The sequence below is a fragment of the Neodiprion virginianus genome, chromosome 6 (genome assembly GCF_021901495.1).
Source record: "Neodiprion virginianus isolate iyNeoVirg1 chromosome 6, iyNeoVirg1.1, whole genome shotgun sequence".
Classification (NCBI taxonomy): Eukaryota; Metazoa; Arthropoda; class Insecta; order Hymenoptera; family Diprionidae; genus Neodiprion; species Neodiprion virginianus.
This window is the reverse complement of record NC_060882.1, coordinates 30,420,528-30,440,020: the sequence shown is the minus strand read 5'-3', so window position 1 is coordinate 30,440,020 and position 19,493 is coordinate 30,420,528. Positions and strand designations below refer to the sequence as shown.

The window sequence follows — 19,493 nt, the reverse complement described above, 5'->3', positions numbered from 1 at the left end:
ATGTGATGATAAAGAATAATCGATACAACATATTGGATAAAATCCTACAGTTTCATGGCATCGAAGCTGACATATCATTACAGGAATCAGTCGCTGATACATCTGCTGATAACAGTTTAGGTAGTAAAGAAAAACACGAGTTTGTAATCGAATTTCCGTATAAGACTTGGGTGAAAATGTCGATAGAAAATGTTATTTATGCCGATAAATCTTGTGGTAAAAGGAAGTATGGTACTTTACAAAGACGCATTTGGACGGATGAACTATTCTACGCATTATACGATGAAACTAAGCTAACATGCCCCATGTCTTTTAAGCGTTGTAAAACTTCAGAAACTGGCATGTATCTGACTGTTTCAGGGTCATGTGCAGAATGTGGCTGCACATTTGATGGTTGTGTCGTGAACAAGCCTATTACTCAGTCTTCTGTGACCATGGAATGTTCAGTTACAAATTTCGATCCAGCAGTAAAACATGTTAAAAAACGTCAGTTGAAAGGACATCGTCGAGCGGTAGTTTCCAAAACTTTGACCGAAGGTAATCAACTGCCATGTGTCTGGCGTCGGAATGAAGCCGACCTGTTGATGGAATTTGGTGATCCTGAACCGCCGCATTTACCAAAAAACGCTACGCTACGAAAGGCGAAACAAGAATACAAAGATAAAATCTTAGGCCTGAGTCAAGGAGTTGATCCAATAGGAAATATTTGCAAAATGAAATATGAAACTCATATGGGAGTTATTCACACGGTTGCATGCGATCCATTTTGTGTTCATTATTGGACATTGGAGCAAATAGCAACATACGTACTTTTTCCCCATCGCATTTCTATAGATGCTACTGGATCTCTCGTTAAAAAATTAAAACTACCAAACAGTGAACTTTCACCACATATATACTTATATCAGATCGTATGTGAAACCTCAACCTCAAAAATGCCAGTATTTCAAATGCTCAGTGCTGTACAACACACGAACGCAATTCAACACTGGCTTCTCGAAATTATGCGAATAGGAAGCACGCATAAATCCAACTTCCCCAATCCCCGTGAAGTTGTTTGTGATTTCGACAAGGCTCTGATGGGAGCAATAGCGAGAGCTTTTGGTCACTGTAGGAACTTGAGGGATTACCTCAATAAATGTCTAGAAGTTGTCAGTGGCAAAGATACAGAAAAACCCGCCTGCTTTTTAAGATTAGACATATCCCATTACGTAGCATTTATAGCGCGCTGGAAGATATTTGGTTCTCTACACCCAAGGGTAAAGACATTTTATATAATGTTTATGTGCTTACTCACTAAAGTTACAGATTTTATCAGCTTCAGGCAGTTAGTAAAATCAGCTATTGTCCTCTGTACCAGTCAAGGTTGTGGCAATACTCAAACCGGTGCTGTCAGTCTAGCTGAGGAATCACGTGTTTTGATTTCCCAATATATAAAAGGAACTCCGGACGTGGGCAATATGTACAATTCGGATGACTCTACAAAGGTTGTTACCTCACAGGAGGAGTTAGAATCTATCGAAGATGAAAGTGACGGTGGGGTTCATGATGGTTCAACAATCCATTCTTGGTCGTATCAATTCTTTGAAGAATGCATGGACGATGGACGCAAATCATCAGTCGGAATTGATATCAATCCATATTATTGCCCAGAAATGGCACAAAAAATAAAGTACATGTTACCTTACTTTCCAATTTATTCTGGCGTAATGATTCCAAAGTTTGGATTTGGCGAAATAAATGCTACCTCTTCAGCAGTAGAGGCGGAGTTCAATGATTTGAAACACCGTTTGCTTGCAAATGAAAATCGCCCTATGCGTGTTGATAAATTTTTAACGATGCACATAAAATCTTTCAGTGGCAGAGCAAAATTAGCCGTGGCTTCTAACGACCGAAATCAACACTCGACAATCCCAATTTCACTAAAAGAACTAGAATCTAGAAAAGAAAAAGAATCCGTGATAGATTCGATTGGAAATAGTGTCAGTATGAGTCAGAATAAGAAGCAGCAGCTAGATTCGTGTGATGTAAGTACAGCGACCTCCGAATTGAATGTTCAACAGAATTGGAGGAATAAGAACGATTCAGAAAAAGTGAAACGGACGTATCTTGATCCACGTCCTGATTGGGATTGTGCTGGGTTCAATTCGAATCGAATTAATATCGGTCTGCTGAAGAATGGGAACATTTGCCCTGTGATTTTGGATAATAAGATGAGAGTTGTAGTACAAAATACATGTGGCTTTGATAGCATCATGCAAATTTTGGCCGCAGCATGTCGAAATGATTCTTTTCTTAAAATTGTCGATACCTTACAAACAAACACTTACGCATTTTTGAGATTATTTTTGGAAAAAGGTGCATCGAACGAAGTGTATAAGTTGAGAGCTAATATTTTAAAGCAAGTCGAATGCTTCAAGCAACCATCGCGGGTGCCTGAACTGTTAAAAATAGATGCATTATCAAATATTTGCAATCTATGTGAATATGTTTTCCATGAAGACTGGAGTGCAATTGCGGAATTTACATGTGACGTGTGCAAAAAAAATAAACGTGTTGGTAAGACTATACCACTCATTAACTTAAATACAATAGCGAGTAGCTTCCAGAAATTAGGCGAGGCATTGCAGACCAGTGGTTTTTCAGAAAGAAGATGTTGCAATCAATTATTTTCATCCGTTGTTACATACGGACCACAAATTTTTATTGAATGCGACAATGGTTCGACTAATGCAGTTTCGTTGGAACAGTTTCCAAATTCGATTGAACTGGATCGAACAAAATACGTGTTAGCAGGGCTCGTTATGTATGTCGGTGAAAGAACGGCTAGATCAGTGGGGCACTACACTGCATTTGTGAAAAAAGGTACCAAATGGGTTGAATTCGACGACTTGAAGCCCAAACCGTTATGTCCGCCAAAAGATGCTCAAAAAAAAAGCCCGCACCTATGTATTTATGTAAGGACGTAGGAAATTGTTGGAGGATAATCGTGTTCGATGAAAAAGTTATTTACCAACATAGATAAAAATATGAACAGTCACGCGAGGGAGATGACCTCAAGAAAACTACTCCCGTTTTTCATTAGCATTTTGTCAAGTTGGTCACGCGAGGGAGATGACCTCAAGAAAACTACTCCCGTTTTTCATTAACATTTTGTCAAGTTGGTCACGCGAGGGAGATGACCTCAAGAAAACTACTCCCGTTTTTCATTACCATTTTGTCAAGTTGGTCACGCGAGGGAGATGACCTCAAGAAAACTACTCCCGTTTTTCATTGATATTTTGTCAAGTTGGTCACGCGAGGGAGATGACCTCAAGAAAACTACTCCCGTTTTTCATTGATATTTTGTCAAGTTGGTCACGCGAGGGAGATGACCTCAAGAAAACTACTCCCGTTTTTCATTAACATTTTGTCAAGTTGGTCACGCGAGGGAGATGACCTCAAGAAAACTACTCCCGTTTTTCATTACCGTTTTGTCAAGTTGGTCACGCGAGGGAGATGACCTCAAGAAAACTACTCCCGTTTTTCATTAGCATTTTGTCAAGTTGGTCACGCGAGGGAGATGACCTCAAGAAAACTACTCCCGTTTTTCATTAACATTTTGTCAAGTTGGTCACGCGAGGGAGATGACCTCAAGAAAACTACTCCCGTTTTTCATTACCATTTTGTCAAGTTGGTCACGCGAGGGAGATGACCTCAAGAAAACTACTCCCGTTTTTCATTGATATTTTGTCAAGTTGGTCACGCGAGGGAGATGACCTCAAGAAAACTACTCCCGTTTTTCATTGATATTTTGTCAAGTTGGTCACGCGAGGGAGATGACCTCAAGAAAACTACTCCCGTTTTTCATTAACATTTTGTCAAGTTGGTCACGCGAGGGAGATGACCTCAAGAAAACTACTCCCGTTTTTCATTACCGTTTTGTCAAGTTGGTCACGCGAGGGAGATGACCTCAAGAAAACTACTCCCGTTTTTCATTGATATTTTGTCAAGTTGGTCACGCGAGGGAGATGACCTCAAGAAAACTACTCCCGTTTTTCATTAACATTTTGGCAAGTTGGTCACGCGAGGGAGATGACCTCAAGAAAACTACTCCCGTTTTTCATTGATATTTTGTCAAGTTGGTCACGCGAGGGAGATGACCTCAAGAAAACTACTCCCGTTTTTCATTAACATTTTGTCAAGTTGGTCACGCGAGGGAGATGACCTCAAGAAAACTACTCCCGTTTTTCATTAACATTTTGTCAAGTTGGTCACGCGAGGGAGATGACCTCAAGAAAACTACTCCCGTTTTTCATTACCATTTTGTCAAGTTGGTCACGCGAGGGAGATGACCTCAAGAAAACTACTCCCGTTTTTCATTGATATTTTGTCAAGTTGGTCACGCGAGGGAGATGACCTCAAGAAAACTACTCCCGTTTTTCATTGATATTTTGTCAAGTTGGTCACGCGAGGGAGATGACCTCAAGAAAACTACTCCCGTTTTTCATTACCGTTTTGTCAAGTTGGTCACGCGAGGGAGATGACCTCAAGAAAACTACTCCCGTTTTTCATTAACATTTTGTCAAGTTGGTCACGCGAGGGAGATGACCTCAAGAAAACTACTCCCGTTTTTCATTGATATTTTGTCAAGTTGGTCACGCGAGGGAGATGACCTCAAGAAAACTACTCCCGTTTTTCATTAACATTTTGGCAAGTTGGTCACGCGAGGGAGATGACCTCAAGAAAACTACTCCCGTTTTTCATTGATATTGTAACGTTTTAGGCGTTACGTTAATAAAATATGGATCCGCGAGTTTACTTATTTAGTCGAAGAAATCAAGAGCGTGAATAACAAGCCAAAATCAAAGGCGAAATTAAAATGTTGTGAAAAGCTTTTAATGCAAGATACGTGTTTCTCGTTTAAAGTCTGAAACAAGACTGTTTTTACAATAATATCGGTTGGCGCAGCAACCTTATTCTTTTTAAAGACATAAGAGGTTTATAAACGTCTTTTATCTATGCTGACTACTAGATCATTAAAGAGGGGGCAAAACGGGTGATTTCACCCTTTGTAACAATATTTTGTCAAGTTGGTCACGCGAGGGAGATGACCTCATGAAAAACTACTCCCGTTGTGAATTCCGTTCTCCACGCCAAGTCTGGCTCATGTAACTGAAGCTAGCAACAAGTACCAACAGCCCAGAGGCTCTGGGATCGGGCCGTAACAGAGCTCAAGCACCTCGTCCAAATACATGATACATAATAATTTTTTTCTTTAAATCCACACCATGATTGAAATCATAAAATCAATCACCTATGATTTAATTAGTATCAAATATAGCGGAATCCGAAAACTCATGGAACATCATGATGAAGTACGACCCACTACATTGTGCTTCTGGAACAATGTTCAGTACAACGAGAACAACCCGGAACAATCGAAAAAATTTGGATTCTCGAAAAGTGGGGGGCTAGTCAAAAATTCTTTTTCCCTTTTGGTAAGCCCGCTATTGAACTTACGACTCGACTGTTTTGGAACAATGTTCAGTACAACGAGAACAACCTGGAACAATCGGAAAACGTTGGATTCTCGAAAAGTGGGGGCTAGTCAAAAATTATTTTTCCCTTTTGGTAAGCCCGCTATTGAACTTACGACTCGACTGTTTTGGAACAATGTTCAGTACAACGAGAACAACCCGGAACAATCGAAAAAATTTGGATTCTCGAAAAGTGGGGGGCTACTCAAAAATTCTTTTTCCCTTTTGGTGGGCCCGCTATTGAACTTACGACTCGACCGTTTTGGAACAATGTTCAGTACAACGAGAACGACCCGGAACAATCGAAAAAATTTGGATTCTCGAAAAGTGGGGGGCTAGTCAAAAATTCTTTTTCCCTTTTGGTAAGCCCGCTATTGAACTTACGACTCGACTGTTTTGGAACAATGTTCAGTACAACGAGAACAACCTGGAACAATCGGAAAACGTTGGATTCTCGAAAAGTGGGGGCTAGTCAAAAATTATTTTTCCCTTTTGGTAAGCCCGCTATTGAACTTACGACTCGACTGTTTTGGAACAATGTTCAGTACAACGAGAACAACCCGGAACAATCGAAAAAATTTGGATTCTCGAAAAGTGGGGGGCTAGTCAAAAATTCTTTTTCCCTTTTGGTAAGCCCGCTATTGAACTTACGACTCGACTGTTTTGGAACAATGTTCAGTACAACGAGAACAACCTGGAACAATCGGAAAACGTTAGATTCTCGAAAAGTGGGGGCTAGTCAAAAATTATTTTTCCCTTTTGGTAAGCCCGCTATTGAACTTACGACTCGACTGTTTTGGAACAATGTTCAGTACAACGAGAACAACCTGGAACAATCGAAAAAAGTTGGATTCTCAAAAAGTGGGGGGCTACTCAAAAATTCTTTTTCCCTTTTGGTGGGCCCGCTATTGAACTTACGACTCGACCGTTTTGGAACAATGTTCAGTACAACGAGAACAACCCGGAACAATCGAAAAAATTTGGATTCTCGAAAAGTGGGGGGCTAGTCAAAAATTCTTTTTCCCTTTTGGTAAGCCCGCTATTGAACTTACGACTCGACTGTTTTGGAACAATGTTCAGTACAACGAGAACAACCTGGAACAATCGAAAAAAGTTAGATTCTCGAAAAGTGGGGGCTAGTCAAAAATTCTTTTTCCCTTTTGGTAGGCCCGCTATTGAACTTACGACTCGACTGTTTTGGAACAATGTTCAGTACAACGAGAACAACCCGGAACAATCGAAAAAATTTGGATTCTCGAAAAGTGGGGGGCTAGTCAAAAATTCTTTTTCCCTTTTGGTAAGCCCGCTATTGAACTTACGACTCGACTGTTTTGGAACAATGTTCAGTACAACGAGAACAACCTGGAACAATCGAAAAAAGTTAGATTCTCGAAAAGTGGGGGCTAGTCAAAAATTCTTTTTCCCTTTTGGTAGGCCCGATATTGAACTTACGACTCGACCGTTTTGGAACAATGTTCAGTACAACGAGAACAACCCGGAACAATCGAAAAAAGTTGGATTCTCAAAAAGTGGGGGGCTAGTCAAAAATTCTTTTTCCCTTTTGGTAGGCCCGCTATTGAACTTACGACTCGACCGTTTTGGAACAATGTTCAGTACAACGAGAACAACCCGGAACAATCGAAAAAATTTGGATTCTCGAAAAGTGGGGGGCTAGTCAAAAATTCTTTTTCCCTTTTGGTGGGCCCGCTATTGAACTTACGACTCGACCGTTTTGGAACAATGTTCAGTACAACGAGAACAACCCGGAACAATCGAAAAAATTTGGATTCTCGAAAAGTGGGGGGCTAGTCAAAAATTCTTTTTCCCTTTTGGTAAGCCCGCTATTGAACTTACGACTCGACTGTTTTGGAACAATGTTCAGTACAACGAGAACAACCTGGAACAATCGAAAAAAGTTAGATTCTCGAAAAGTGGGGGCTAGTCAAAAATTCTTTTTCCCTTTTGGTAGGCCCGCTATTGAACTTACGACTCGACTGTTTTGGAACAATGTTCAGTACAACGAGAACAACCCGGAACAATCGAAAAAATTTGGATTCTCGAAAAGTGGGGGGCTAGTCAAAAATTCTTTTTCCCTTTTGGTAAGCCCGCTATTGAACTTACGACTCGACTGTTTTGGAACAATGTTCAGTACAACGAGAACAACCTGGAACAATCGAAAAAAGTTAGATTCTCGAAAAGTGGGGGCTAGTCAAAAATTCTTTTTCCCTTTTGGTAGGCCCGATATTGAACTTACGACTCGACCGTTTTGGAACAATGTTCAGTACAACGAGAACAACCCGGAACAATCGAAAAAAGTTGGATTCTCAAAAAGTGGGGGGCTAGTCAAAAATTCTTTTTCCCTTTTGGTAGGCCCGCTATTGAACTTACGACTCGACCGTTTTGGAACAATGTTCAGTACAACGAGAACAACCCGGAACAATCGAAAAAAGTTGGATTCTCAAAAAGTGGGGGGCTAGTCAAAAATTCTTTTTCCCTTTGGTGGGCCCGCTATTGAACTTACGACTTCACTGTTTTGGAACATCGTTTAGAACAACTAGAACAAACCAGAACAACAAAAAAAAGTTTGATTTTTCAAAAGTGGGGGGCTCGGTCAAAAAACGGTTTTTAGCATTTTTCAAATGTGTTACACGAGTTATCAATATCAAGTTTTGGAACAATGTAGAACAAACTTAGAACAATCTGGAACAATTTTCGAAAATTCCGATTTCTCAAAATGGGGGGCTAACTTCACGTAGGTGTATAGTCAGGGGACGGCGGCAGTGAATTTCTCAAGCTCAAGATATAATTGCCTGAGCTTAATTGACAAAGTTCAGACATTGGTTATAATTGACTCGGTACAGAACGAGAGAGGTACCCAAATACTGACTAATCTTCCTAAGGATCTATTTCGTTTCTGTCGTTGTAGTAGTCATCTTTTTACGGGCGCGGCATGCATAATTGCTCGCTTTCAACACAGCTGTACGAATTTCATCAAGTATACATATAGGTGTAATGTGTAATGCACGTAACTAGCTTACATTTATACGCACATAGTGGTGTTTGCGAGCATATAGGACTGCAACTCGATCACCCAAGGAACATTAGAACTCCGTCAGAAATATTACAGGCGAACAAGATATTTTTAATTTATTCATGAGGTGCTGACCGGAATTTTCAAAGAATTGCTAAAAATCGTAGATGCCAGAACTCTTGCATTTAGTTTCAGGAACTATAGAACTCTTCGAGAACTGTCAGTATCGGACATCAAATTATTTTTATTTTCTTGTCCGAAATGCTGCGCCACGGGAAGGTGTCACCAACGTTACACCGTGGTGTCACCTAACTATTTCATGTTCATTGTCTTTTTAGTAATTATGGCCGAACTTTTTCTCTAAACTGTCAAGAACTTTGGAATTACCCCGGGTGCCACTAGAATAGGTGGCAGACCTTTCATTTTCAGAAAAAGAGGTGCTAGGTCGCACACGTCAGTCGAAGTAGGTAACTAACGTTCTACCAGACTGATAAAAACTGACGTATAGCATACTTACTCTGAAATTTAACCGATGACAAATAGATCGCAATAAATAAAAAATAAACAATCAAAATATTATCCTTTTACCGCTATTTGGCATCCAATATATCCTTAGTGGTGTAAACATTTTTTTTTTAAACAGCAACCTCTCTGGCAGAAAAAAAGATTGAATATAGTTTCGCAGTTTTACTTGTACGTACACGCTTTGAAATTTTTCAAACAAATCAAGTGTTACACGACTGACATTTTTTCTGCTCCACTAGATGTTACGCAGCTAAATCAGGTAGTGATGCAAAAGGTCGGACGAATATATTTACTCTGGTATTGGTCGAGCTCTTACGTATAATACGTATGAATATACTATAAACTTACACGATTCGTCGTGTCTAAATAAAACGAGGAATTATTAAATGATTCTGGCTGTGACTATATGCACAGGCGCCATGTAAAAGTGAGGTCCAGGTATAATTAATTGAATCCCATCGTTTTTACTGACGTAAAAATATGACTCCGGAAATATCTTTTTACGAGTACAATCACCCTGGACGCGGAATCTCAGGAGCAAAGTTTTGAGGGCTTTGCAGGTCATGGACGGCGGTAGAGTTCGTTACACGTACCTTACTAGACAGTAATAATTCTACGCAACATTCTATTTTGCACGGAACACGTGTTATCTGACGTAGAAGCTAAAGCAAACGGCTACAAAACATTTGCGCATAATAAATATGATCGTAGAACAGCATGGAAACGTTTATGTATGCTGCAGCATATATATATAGGGATATAGTAATATCCTCTATTCGATTTACAATTAAAGGTGTTTAGGATTACGAGAGTAACCGCGGTACTTTTCGATGACAAACTGGAAACATTGCCCGTATCACTCTTCTTGTTGTTAGGCCATAATTTTTTTCAATGAACTCACACGTGAGATGTCCCCGCGTGATTACATGTAACTTGGGCGCATTACTGGTTGAAGGTATATTAGTCGGGTATGCCGTGAGCGTATCATGTCGTATGTAAATATATACATACCTACTTACGAACATGCATCGCAGTTAGACGTAGATTGCAAATCGTGTGTAGAAGTATGATCGACAATTTTTGTTTACACCAAAGCATTGTCATAGGTAGGTATAATAAATAAATGAGAAAAAAAGAAAAAAAGGATCGCCTCCTTAATGAAGTAGGGCTAGTTCTTCGTAGAAAAATACACGGCGGTTAGTCCAGCATCGAAATACCTTCGAAAAATTATTATTATTTACTTTGAAATACATATTGCCATAAAGCTTATGCGAATTTTCCAACAATCACTGAAAAAGAGAATACCGAAGTAGGTCAGACTGTAGGGTGGAATTATCCCCGTTGTCGGTGGCGTCGTCGTCAATTCGTCGTCTAACGGATGCACGTATGCATGAATGCGGATGCATGCACGTACGTATGCATAGTAACGTACCCACATAAGTAGGGAACGACGTTGGGACGTAGCGGAGGACGTAGCGGAGAACGTAGTTGACTGCCGACGATGATGCGAGATTAAGTAATGTACATAACATACACGAGCAACTGTAATTGAGTTCCTCGTTTAGTGTGCCTACCTTGGAAAGAAGAGAAGTGAAACAGAGGCCCTTGACGTTGACGAACGGGCGTACTCGTTGTACAGTAGATAATTCTCCATTCCTAACAAAACAGTGCACGAAATACATCCATGCGCGCGCGCACACGCACGAGCACACACACACACGCAGGCACGTACACCACTGTGTCACAGGAACAAAATGTTTCTTTGCTATGCCGACACGAATTGAAACGGGAATTTAACCGTACCGGGAACACGCCATGTTCAGCTTATTTTTACACCGCAATCTACGGGACAACGATAGCATAGGGTATATCACGTTCGGCGGACATCAGGACAGAGTTACTAAAAAACTGCTACGAGTCTTGTGCATTGAGGTCGTGAATCGTGAGTCTATGTATGTACTTCTTCACTTGTTTCGTGTGGTTCGTTGCTCCTTCGCCGCGGAAAGGGAACAAAAATGATGGGAAACTTGAACGGTAACTCGACTCCGTGGCGACAGCTCGCGGTAGGAAGGCGCGTTAAGGCTCTAGAATATCTGCTTTTGGATGGGCGAATCCTTGGTAGTGGTGTATGTGTGTGTTACGAGACGGCGCATGCATGCATGCGTACACACATACATCATACATGTATACCACCTCAGTCAACCCCGTCAGACTGCTCATATACCACGCTACTCGCTAGTGTCGTCGCCTTGGGGGCGTTGCGAGCCACGGCTGTAGAAGAGATTTTTCTAAATCAATTATTCAACGAAACCGGGCAATAAACGTCCCGAGGGCATCTTTTTACTTATTCAGTTTCTCGGCACCCATAATCGCGGGGTTGCACCGCCAACGATTGCCTTGAATGATGTATTAGATCCTTCCTACCCCAGTAGACGCACGCATCGATAAATTTCTTTGACTGTCACACTTTATATTTAGAAGGATAGTATGATTTTCCACTCACATTCGCCATTCCGTCGCCGGCGGGATGGGAATGTTCGGCTAGATCATACTTATATATTCGTTAGCCACATACAATGTCGATTCGACTTCGTCGCGCTCTACATCACAGAAAGTTACATCAGATCGAGAATAAATTTGAATAAGAAATCATTAGATGTGCTATTTATGATTAGAAATTATCAAGCATGATACCCAACGTTTTCAGCATGGCATTGAAATTTTCAATTTTACTAAAGAACCCTTGCAAAGGGTGCAACTAAACCGCAAAGACAAACTTTACTGGTATACATGTACATACAATAAGCGCACCGTTGCTGGTAATGTCATCTTTGGTAATCATCAATAATGGCTGTACTCAAGGTGTACGAGGTTGGTTTCAGTACAATGATTTATTAAATCGATTTTATGAAAAAACTTGGACTTTCCGTGGAACATAGAATAACATAAATATACAAATTAGTAAGAGTACTTTTAATCCAAGAGTTATTTTTCCATGACCCAGAGTAATAGTTTTAAAAATAAGAAAAATACCCTCAACTTACTCTGTACTTGCAATGTGCATTTATAGGAGCATAAAAATCCTGTGGTGGTCTGACAAGGGTCTAGGCATGGCCTGAATGATTTTTCATACCTCCCATACCCATAGGTGGTTTTGTTGACTAATTTCCACTAGTTACAATTTTTAATGTTACCTGTACATGTCCCTTTCATCCAAGCGTGAATAGCAGCTTGCAACTATATTTGTTGTTTATCATAACAAAATTCCATCGTTGGTCTCTTGTGTTACAAAATCAGTGAATTTCTTAAATGCCAAGACTTGCTGCAGCTTGTCGCTGTAAGTTGGATCCAAATAGTCTCCTAGTTTGTTTCCAAGTGTAGGAATGTATTTGCATTGTATTTTCACAAATTCCGGCAAAGTTGCAAAGGTAAATTTGCAATCATATAATTTCTTTAACCATCTTATGGTCGTCAATGGGAGAGTCGTGTTTAACGAGTGATGATTGCCAACTTCTTTCATCGAAATTAAACAAAGGGTTGATATTTCCAGTTGTTCAAATGTGTCGTAATTTCGACACTTATTGAACACCTGCAGAACAATACTATCACTGGATGGAAAGCTTTTTTTTGCAGAGAATTATTGAACCTACTTACATCGGTATCATCCATTTGGTAGCCATCCTCTCGCCATGTCGCAACACCCCAAGAGAATAATAACACTATTGCTATATCTGGGCGTAACTTGGCAACGACATTTGAAAAGCTCTCAAAAAATTTATGCCTCATACCCGTATCACATATGATTTCTCTTTCATTGTTTACTTTGCAAAGTACGGCTGCAGCGTGGTATCTCACGACTTTGTCATCGTCCACCAGAAGATTTAAAAGCATTGTCCACCAACACATTACAAAATTATCTGAAATGAAATCAAATAATGTACGACTGCACTGTTTACATTGAAAGTACCCAAATTCTGTAATTATTCCAAATACATACAGATTATTTGAAAAATGCTTTACCATTGTCTTTGACTACTGGCTCATATAGATTGTACATTGTCTGTGAGACGGCAAGTCTACAATCATTGTCACATGAATCCATCCACGAATTTTTCAAAAAAAGTTTGTGTATTGCTTTCTTATCGTCAATCGTTAGAATATCCTGAGAGAAAGCCAATACTTGATCAATTATGTAGAACAGCAACAAGGTGGCACACAACATATGACAGGTATGTATGAACAGAATTTGGATTATAGGGATTTGTGTCAATGTTATAAAGTACAATCACGTTATTATAAAATTGTGTACCTGGAATTGTTTTGAAACTTCTCCGTAAATTGCCCCCAACAACTTTAGAAAACTATTGGTTACATAGTAATCTTGGTTGTCAAGTCTTTTTGACAAGTACACCATAACCTTCTTTAGTAAGTTCGAAAATGCAGATGGTTTGGCCTTGAATAGGGTATCGTTACTGGTGTTGCTAAGAATAATAAATAAAAAATCGAATACTGCCTTTTCTAAGTTTGGATCAGTGATGAGTTGTTCAACTGCTCTATTTGCTTTACATATGACATCTTGAAGCTGTGATTCGCTGAACGAAGTGTGGACAGCGCTCTTCACTAATTCTGTAGATTTTATCCATGAGATGATCTGTACGTCCATATTATTGTGATTTAATAGTGATGTCCAATTATTTTTCGTTATCTCACTGTATGATAATCTATATGAATCAGGACAGTCGTGGTGTACTGGGCACCACAATGTATAAAATTTTGCAGCAGTGATTTCATAAATCTCTCTACCTGGTCCGTTGCTTAAAATGTTGCTATGAATCAAGTGAAGTTTGATTCTGAAAAACAGGTCACCATCTTCATCCTCAACACATTCACTGAACCTGTAATACATATAAAGAATTTGGAATGATGCACCAATAATTATACAATACAGCAAGCAGTATTCATAGAATATATGCGAACAAAGTATGTATAATATTTAACGGTTTTTCACTGCAGTGATGAAAAAGTATATAATTTTCAGACAGAAACTACCCTGCTTATTATGCTATGTTTTGATGATAGTACCATTGGTCGTTGGCTTGATAAATTTGTAATAGAGTTTCCAAGTAAGCAGTAGCCAATGGAAAGCTAACCCCTGCTCCACGCTCTCGACACTCCAATTTTTTCAAAATCCAAACTGATTTTTTTATAAAAATTTTAAACTGTGCACTCGATACTATGAAACTACTGAACTCTGCACTCTTTGAGATCTGTAATACCTGTAATTAAATAAAAAATTTCCAATGATGTTTGAAATCTATTAATCGAATAGAAAGAACGATGCTGATGCTACTTCTACGATGTAACAAGTAAATATCTAGTTTATGTATCCACACGCTAATCTTTACCTGCAAGATATATCCATGAATCATGTTAATATTGGAATAATTTTGAGATTCCATTGATATTTTTTCAAGCAGCTTGGAAAACACGGCCAAAGCAGTAGTTTGTGTCAATAAAGGAACCAAGGCTCGGGCCGCGAGTTCACGTGTCTCGTATACCTGACTCTTTGCACACTTTGATACCATATTAATGAACGCTGCAACCTGGAAATAAGTGGAGCACAGAGATGTAGACAAAAATTAAATCAGAAAAATTGAACATAATACTTTCACTGTACACAATAGTGTTAATAATAATTGCATTGCTGATCCTGAGTGCTTGGCATTCTTCAACATTGGCATTGCATAATTTTTACGTTTTGTTTGCTGGGAAAGAGTGGATGGCAATGGGGATTTCGTGCAGAAACTGTAGAAGTTATTATGATATATGTGATAAAATTGGAAAATATTGAAAGATATCGACTTGGATTAAAAGGATTTGGCGAGGTGTTGTCACAAAGCTACATAACGAAATGTTTGGAGATTCAAGCAAAAGAAACTATAATGCAGATAATTTCGCTAGGGATTTACCCCTGGGACCATACCTTCCAATTTGAATCGGCACTGTCGTGACAGCCAGGGTACAGTCGCGATAGCAGGAGTAGCACAGATTGCACTCCTGGTCTTATAAGTGTATCACCCGGTTCCACGAATTTCTCCAATTCATTGTACATGAATTCCAGTAATGTAGGGTATTTTTCGAAGAACACCTTACCAGTCATTCGGTTGTGAACTGACAAATTCAAGTGATCCTTTGTTCTTTGGACACCAAAAATACGAACGACCATAGCACTGAACAGAAGAGTTGCAGCGTTTCTTTCCTGCGGAGTAAATGGAAACATTCACTTATATTCAGCCGATCAAATAGCTAGCAAACGGGTGCAAAAAAAATCACATGTATTTCAAAGTTTCACTGTTTTCATTATTAACCTAATTGTGTATCTGTATAAATTATTTATCTTAGTTATGATTCATGTAATTTTTTCACACAATTATCACAAATATGTTTGTATTAAAACTTGCAGCCCATGTTTTCCCATTGTAGCTTTTAATTGCTGTAATCACACCATCGGCGATGTAAGGCTTCACACAGTCTCCTAGCTGACAGTGCCTAAAGAGAGCTCTCAGTATATTTATTACATGAGACTTGATCTCAGCAAGTTTGTAACATTTTTTGCCCCGATTAGTGTTACTTGTACGTTTTTCAGTATGACTGAGAGGGGACGATTGATCTTTGAATTGTGTAAATACAGTATCATCGTAGATCAAAGATGACATCTCAGCTTCTATGTTGTAGTCATCTTTCAAGTTGGTTAAGCCGAGTAATATCCGCATGGTCGAGTGAAATGTAAAACTACCCCCATGTCTTATAACAGCTGTTAGCGACTCCTCTTCGGAGGTCAGAAGTGCCTAAAAATAATCGGATTGGGTCTGTGACATGCTGAATCTTTCTCCACTAAACGGTAGAATGATGGCACTCTTCCTTACTTGAACCATAAAAGGTACCCCGGCGCTTCTCCTGGTTGCGCAAAGTTTACTATCTCTGGGTGATAAACCTGTAACTGCTAGCAACAAGTCCAGCAGCCATATTTTAGGAAGTTGCTTCAATGCGCATTCTATTGGCAAATGCCATAAGCGTCTGCATAACAGTCCAAACCCGACGTGAGCTTGTTCAAATGCCCCTCTATGTTTAGTTTCGCTCAACAAAGTGACAAAGTGCTCTCCGACTTGAACAACCTGACGATTGTTAAAGAAATTGGTAATGACATTTCATAAACTACAGTCATCGATATATTTTCAATTGTCTAATTTTGGTCTTTCAAAGAATGAAAATGATCACCTGGTTTTCTGTTAAAAGACCCACCACTCCGTTCATCCCATCTATAGGCAATTTGAATGTGACGTAGCCAAAAATTAAGCTGACTTCCTTGACAGTACGCCAAGCACAAAGTAGTACCATTTGAGGCGTGGTCACTTTCTCATGCTCCGATAGTTCTTGATCAAACAATGAAGGTTGGACATTGAACGGGTTCAGATCCATTGGTAAGTGACCTTCTGGTGATGAATTATTCACAATTTGTCCTACAGCATTGTTTAAATCCAAGCAAATATTGATGAGTTGAGCTATGGGCTCTCGCCAACGTTCGTCAGTTGGCAATTTCCTACTAGTCACGGGGGAGGAAGTGGAATGTAAATATGTAAACTAAAATGTGATATCAATATTGTTCTGTTACTCACTGTAAATCGCTATCAGTTATTAAGCTTCGCAGACAGTAAAGGTATCCGTACAATGAATGTTTATTGGCAGCCCTTACGATATTATCGCGTGCAATTTCCAATGGTTTCTGGATCAAAAAAATAATAACGGAGTACAAAATACCAAGTACCTGTACGCAGGTATTAGGGTGATAAATTTATCCGTCAATCGATTCAATGGATTCAACTCATTATTGAAGTTTGATAAAGAAACAATCTTCGATTTTTTCCTAATGTCCCCAGAATCATTTGATGAATTGTTACATTTCTGCTATAAACTTCTTGATGTCATTCTTACAAGTGTGCTACTACTTACGATGGCATCAGTACATTTGTCATTGAGAAATGTTTATCCCCTACTGACACTTGGCTGCGCTTCATAACCAGATGGTTGAAAACCCATTATGACTAAGTTGGGATGAAACTGCTTGTTAGGCTGTACTCCCAGGATGATATAACCCATTTAATTATCAATTATCGCCACCAATAAATAACTTGTGTGCAGCATCAATCACGCAGCTAAATGTCTAAAGGCGGGTGGCTATCTGGATTTTAAGACCTTCAAAAATTTTTCAAGGGAAATGGGTATAATTCAAATTCATAGAGTTCAATAATGCAGAATTATAAAAGTGTCAAATTCAGAGAGAGAAATTGATTTGTAATTGCAAGAGGCACTTTTCACACACAACAAAATATATGAATTCCAATTTTATATGAATTTTATATAATTTTGATGACTCAATAATTCAACCCCAACATTCTTTAGAAAAGCGCTGATGATGTTCTGTTTACCTTAGCAATTAGCAGAATATAATAAATGTGATGTTATTACCTCAAGGTGCGAAATAAGAAACTTCACCAGTAAAAGGTGCGCATCAGTGTTGCTTGCGCAATCAGGGTTGAGATATTCATTATGCCGATTTACAATCTCGACAATTACTGGAGATGCGGTACATATTTTGAACATGTATGCCGCAGTAGCTGAATCAATTGGCCTAATGCTATTTCCCAGTCCAACTGCGGTTCGTATGATTTCATCTACAGTATCTTTATTATCCAATTCCAAAAATCTGGGTGGCACCAGCTGCAATATTTTGTAGACCATTTCTTTATTGGATTCATACGTATCTAACAATAAACAGTTGAACAAAGATTTTGCTTGAACAGTATCCCATTCTAAACAAAGAATTTCTTCATCCAGGATGTCCTGCATATGGCATAATATTTGTAGGCATGTCCGTCTGCGTTCGTAATTTGCTGTTGGATATAAATTGTCTACACAAATTTTGCGCAATGAACATAAAAATGATTCGCAGTCTTGTATGAAACATTCGATATCTATTCTTGTGGCATTGTGGCACGCCATATTTTCAATATCTTCATGTTGATTCGGCCGACATTTACTACTATTTTCAGAATTCTGACCTTTAACTGTTCTCAAGACTTCTCGCCGCAGCACAACTAGACTGTCTCTAGTGCGTTTTATTGCCTGGAAAAGCAACAATTGAGATTGATAAAATGCTCAGTTTTTTGGATGCTGTTAATAATGGCCACAGCATGTAAATAAGATAGTGAAGAATTGATTAATGACTTTCCACCTTTTTGATTAATGGTGCCAACTCGATTTTTTCACCCAGATTATATAACAAGAATGTTTCAATCATTTGATATTCAGCCGCTGTAAAGCGTTGAGTGCTTTTTTTCGATACCACCAAAAGCTCCATCGTATCTCGCCTGATCTATAAAACGAAATGTTGAACTCACATAGATTCAGTGTTCAAAAATCACAGAGATGTTGCTCACACTATCCTTATTAAAAAATATTAAACCTCGAGGGAACGATGTTTTATACATTTCCATAATATTTCGTAATCAATAACATTTCTCCACATTTCATCTTGGTTGTTGAACCTCTCTGGAGTATCTAATTCACCACTTTTTTTCCTAAGTGTCAGATTTCTCAGAGTCACATGCAATTCCGTTTCGGTCATATCCATTTTTGAAGTTCTTAAAACCTGAAATTATTTTACTGGGTGAGTCATGAATTGTAGCATGGAAAGCAGATAGATGTAGCAAAAGTATAGTGGCAATCTTGCCTTATACCGGTTACTGAGAAATTTAAATATATGCTTCTTTTGACAGTTGTAATATAGAGTGTCAATTGAAATGGATTTCCAAAGCTTTCACGCAGCGACACGCTTAAGGAGCACATGGTATTTTCGGAGAAGAGTATTCTCGAGAAATTTTGTAATACGTGATGACATGGTACAGCTATATTTTGGAAGAATTAATTGCGATACTGAACGAATGGATAAATATCATTACAATCACTTGACATGTCTCATATCAGCAAAATTAGTTCAGAAAACTTATCATACTGACGTTCGATGTCAGCAGGTGATGAGATGACAATAAAAAACCAGTAGTATGAGGGTGAAAGTGGCAAAAACCAACCTACAACAACGTTTATGAACAATGAATTAAGAGCATAGAAATATCATGGTATACCAGCCGTATACCATGGTGATTGGATGGGTCGTCTCACGAAACCGCCGCGATTCACTCCAATCTTTTATCTCTTTTGTGCTGCCAAGGTCGTGAATAGCTCTGCCTCTGTCCTAGGGAGTTTTCGCACTGCCAGCCAATATCAAAATGCACCCATAAACTTAGGGTAGGTCTACATGGGCGCAATCGCGCGAAGCGCGGTTGGGCGGTAACCAATCA

The 19,493-nt window shown here is 39.1% G+C and overlaps 2 protein-coding genes across 15 annotated transcripts in view; both read right to left on the bottom strand.

Moving 5' to 3' along the window:
• The window catches only part of LOC124307202 (uncharacterized protein CG43867), a 58,155-nt gene extending 47,120 nt beyond the window's left edge, over positions 1-11,035 (bottom strand). For 4 of the 5 annotated variants that reach the window (XM_046768653.1, XM_046768655.1, XM_046768659.1 and 1 more), the window contains exon 1: positions 10,650-11,035. The gene's annotated coding sequence lies outside the window, so the exon portion shown is untranslated. The remainder of the gene's footprint in view (positions 1-10,649) is intronic. The other variant, XM_046768654.1, reaches the window with a different exon arrangement.
• Positions 11,036-11,947: 912 nt separating this feature from the next.
• On the bottom strand, positions 11,948-19,398 carry LOC124307204 (thyroid adenoma-associated protein homolog). Of its 10 annotated transcripts, none has more exons than XM_046768663.1 (15): positions 19,278-19,398; positions 18,599-18,784; positions 18,368-18,508; positions 17,602-18,258; positions 16,752-16,858; positions 16,354-16,678; positions 16,002-16,250; positions 15,537-15,923; positions 15,059-15,334; positions 14,481-14,678; positions 14,158-14,351; positions 13,385-13,970; positions 13,096-13,237; positions 12,730-12,992; positions 11,948-12,664 (listed from the first exon to the last, which is right to left on the bottom strand). In XM_046768663.1, exons 2-15 carry the CDS (start codon positions 18,764-18,766, stop codon positions 12,329-12,331), a joined length of 4,029 nt encoding a protein of 1,342 aa, XP_046624619.1. In that variant the 5' UTR covers positions 18,767-18,784; positions 19,278-19,398; the 3' UTR covers positions 11,948-12,328. The 10 variants fall into 10 exon arrangements, with proteins under 10 accessions (XP_046624619.1, XP_046624625.1, XP_046624626.1 ...); XM_046768669.1 differs by having other exon boundaries at positions 18,622-18,784; XM_046768670.1 differs by having other exon boundaries at positions 19,289-19,385.
• Between the last annotated feature and the right edge of the window lie 95 nt (positions 19,399-19,493).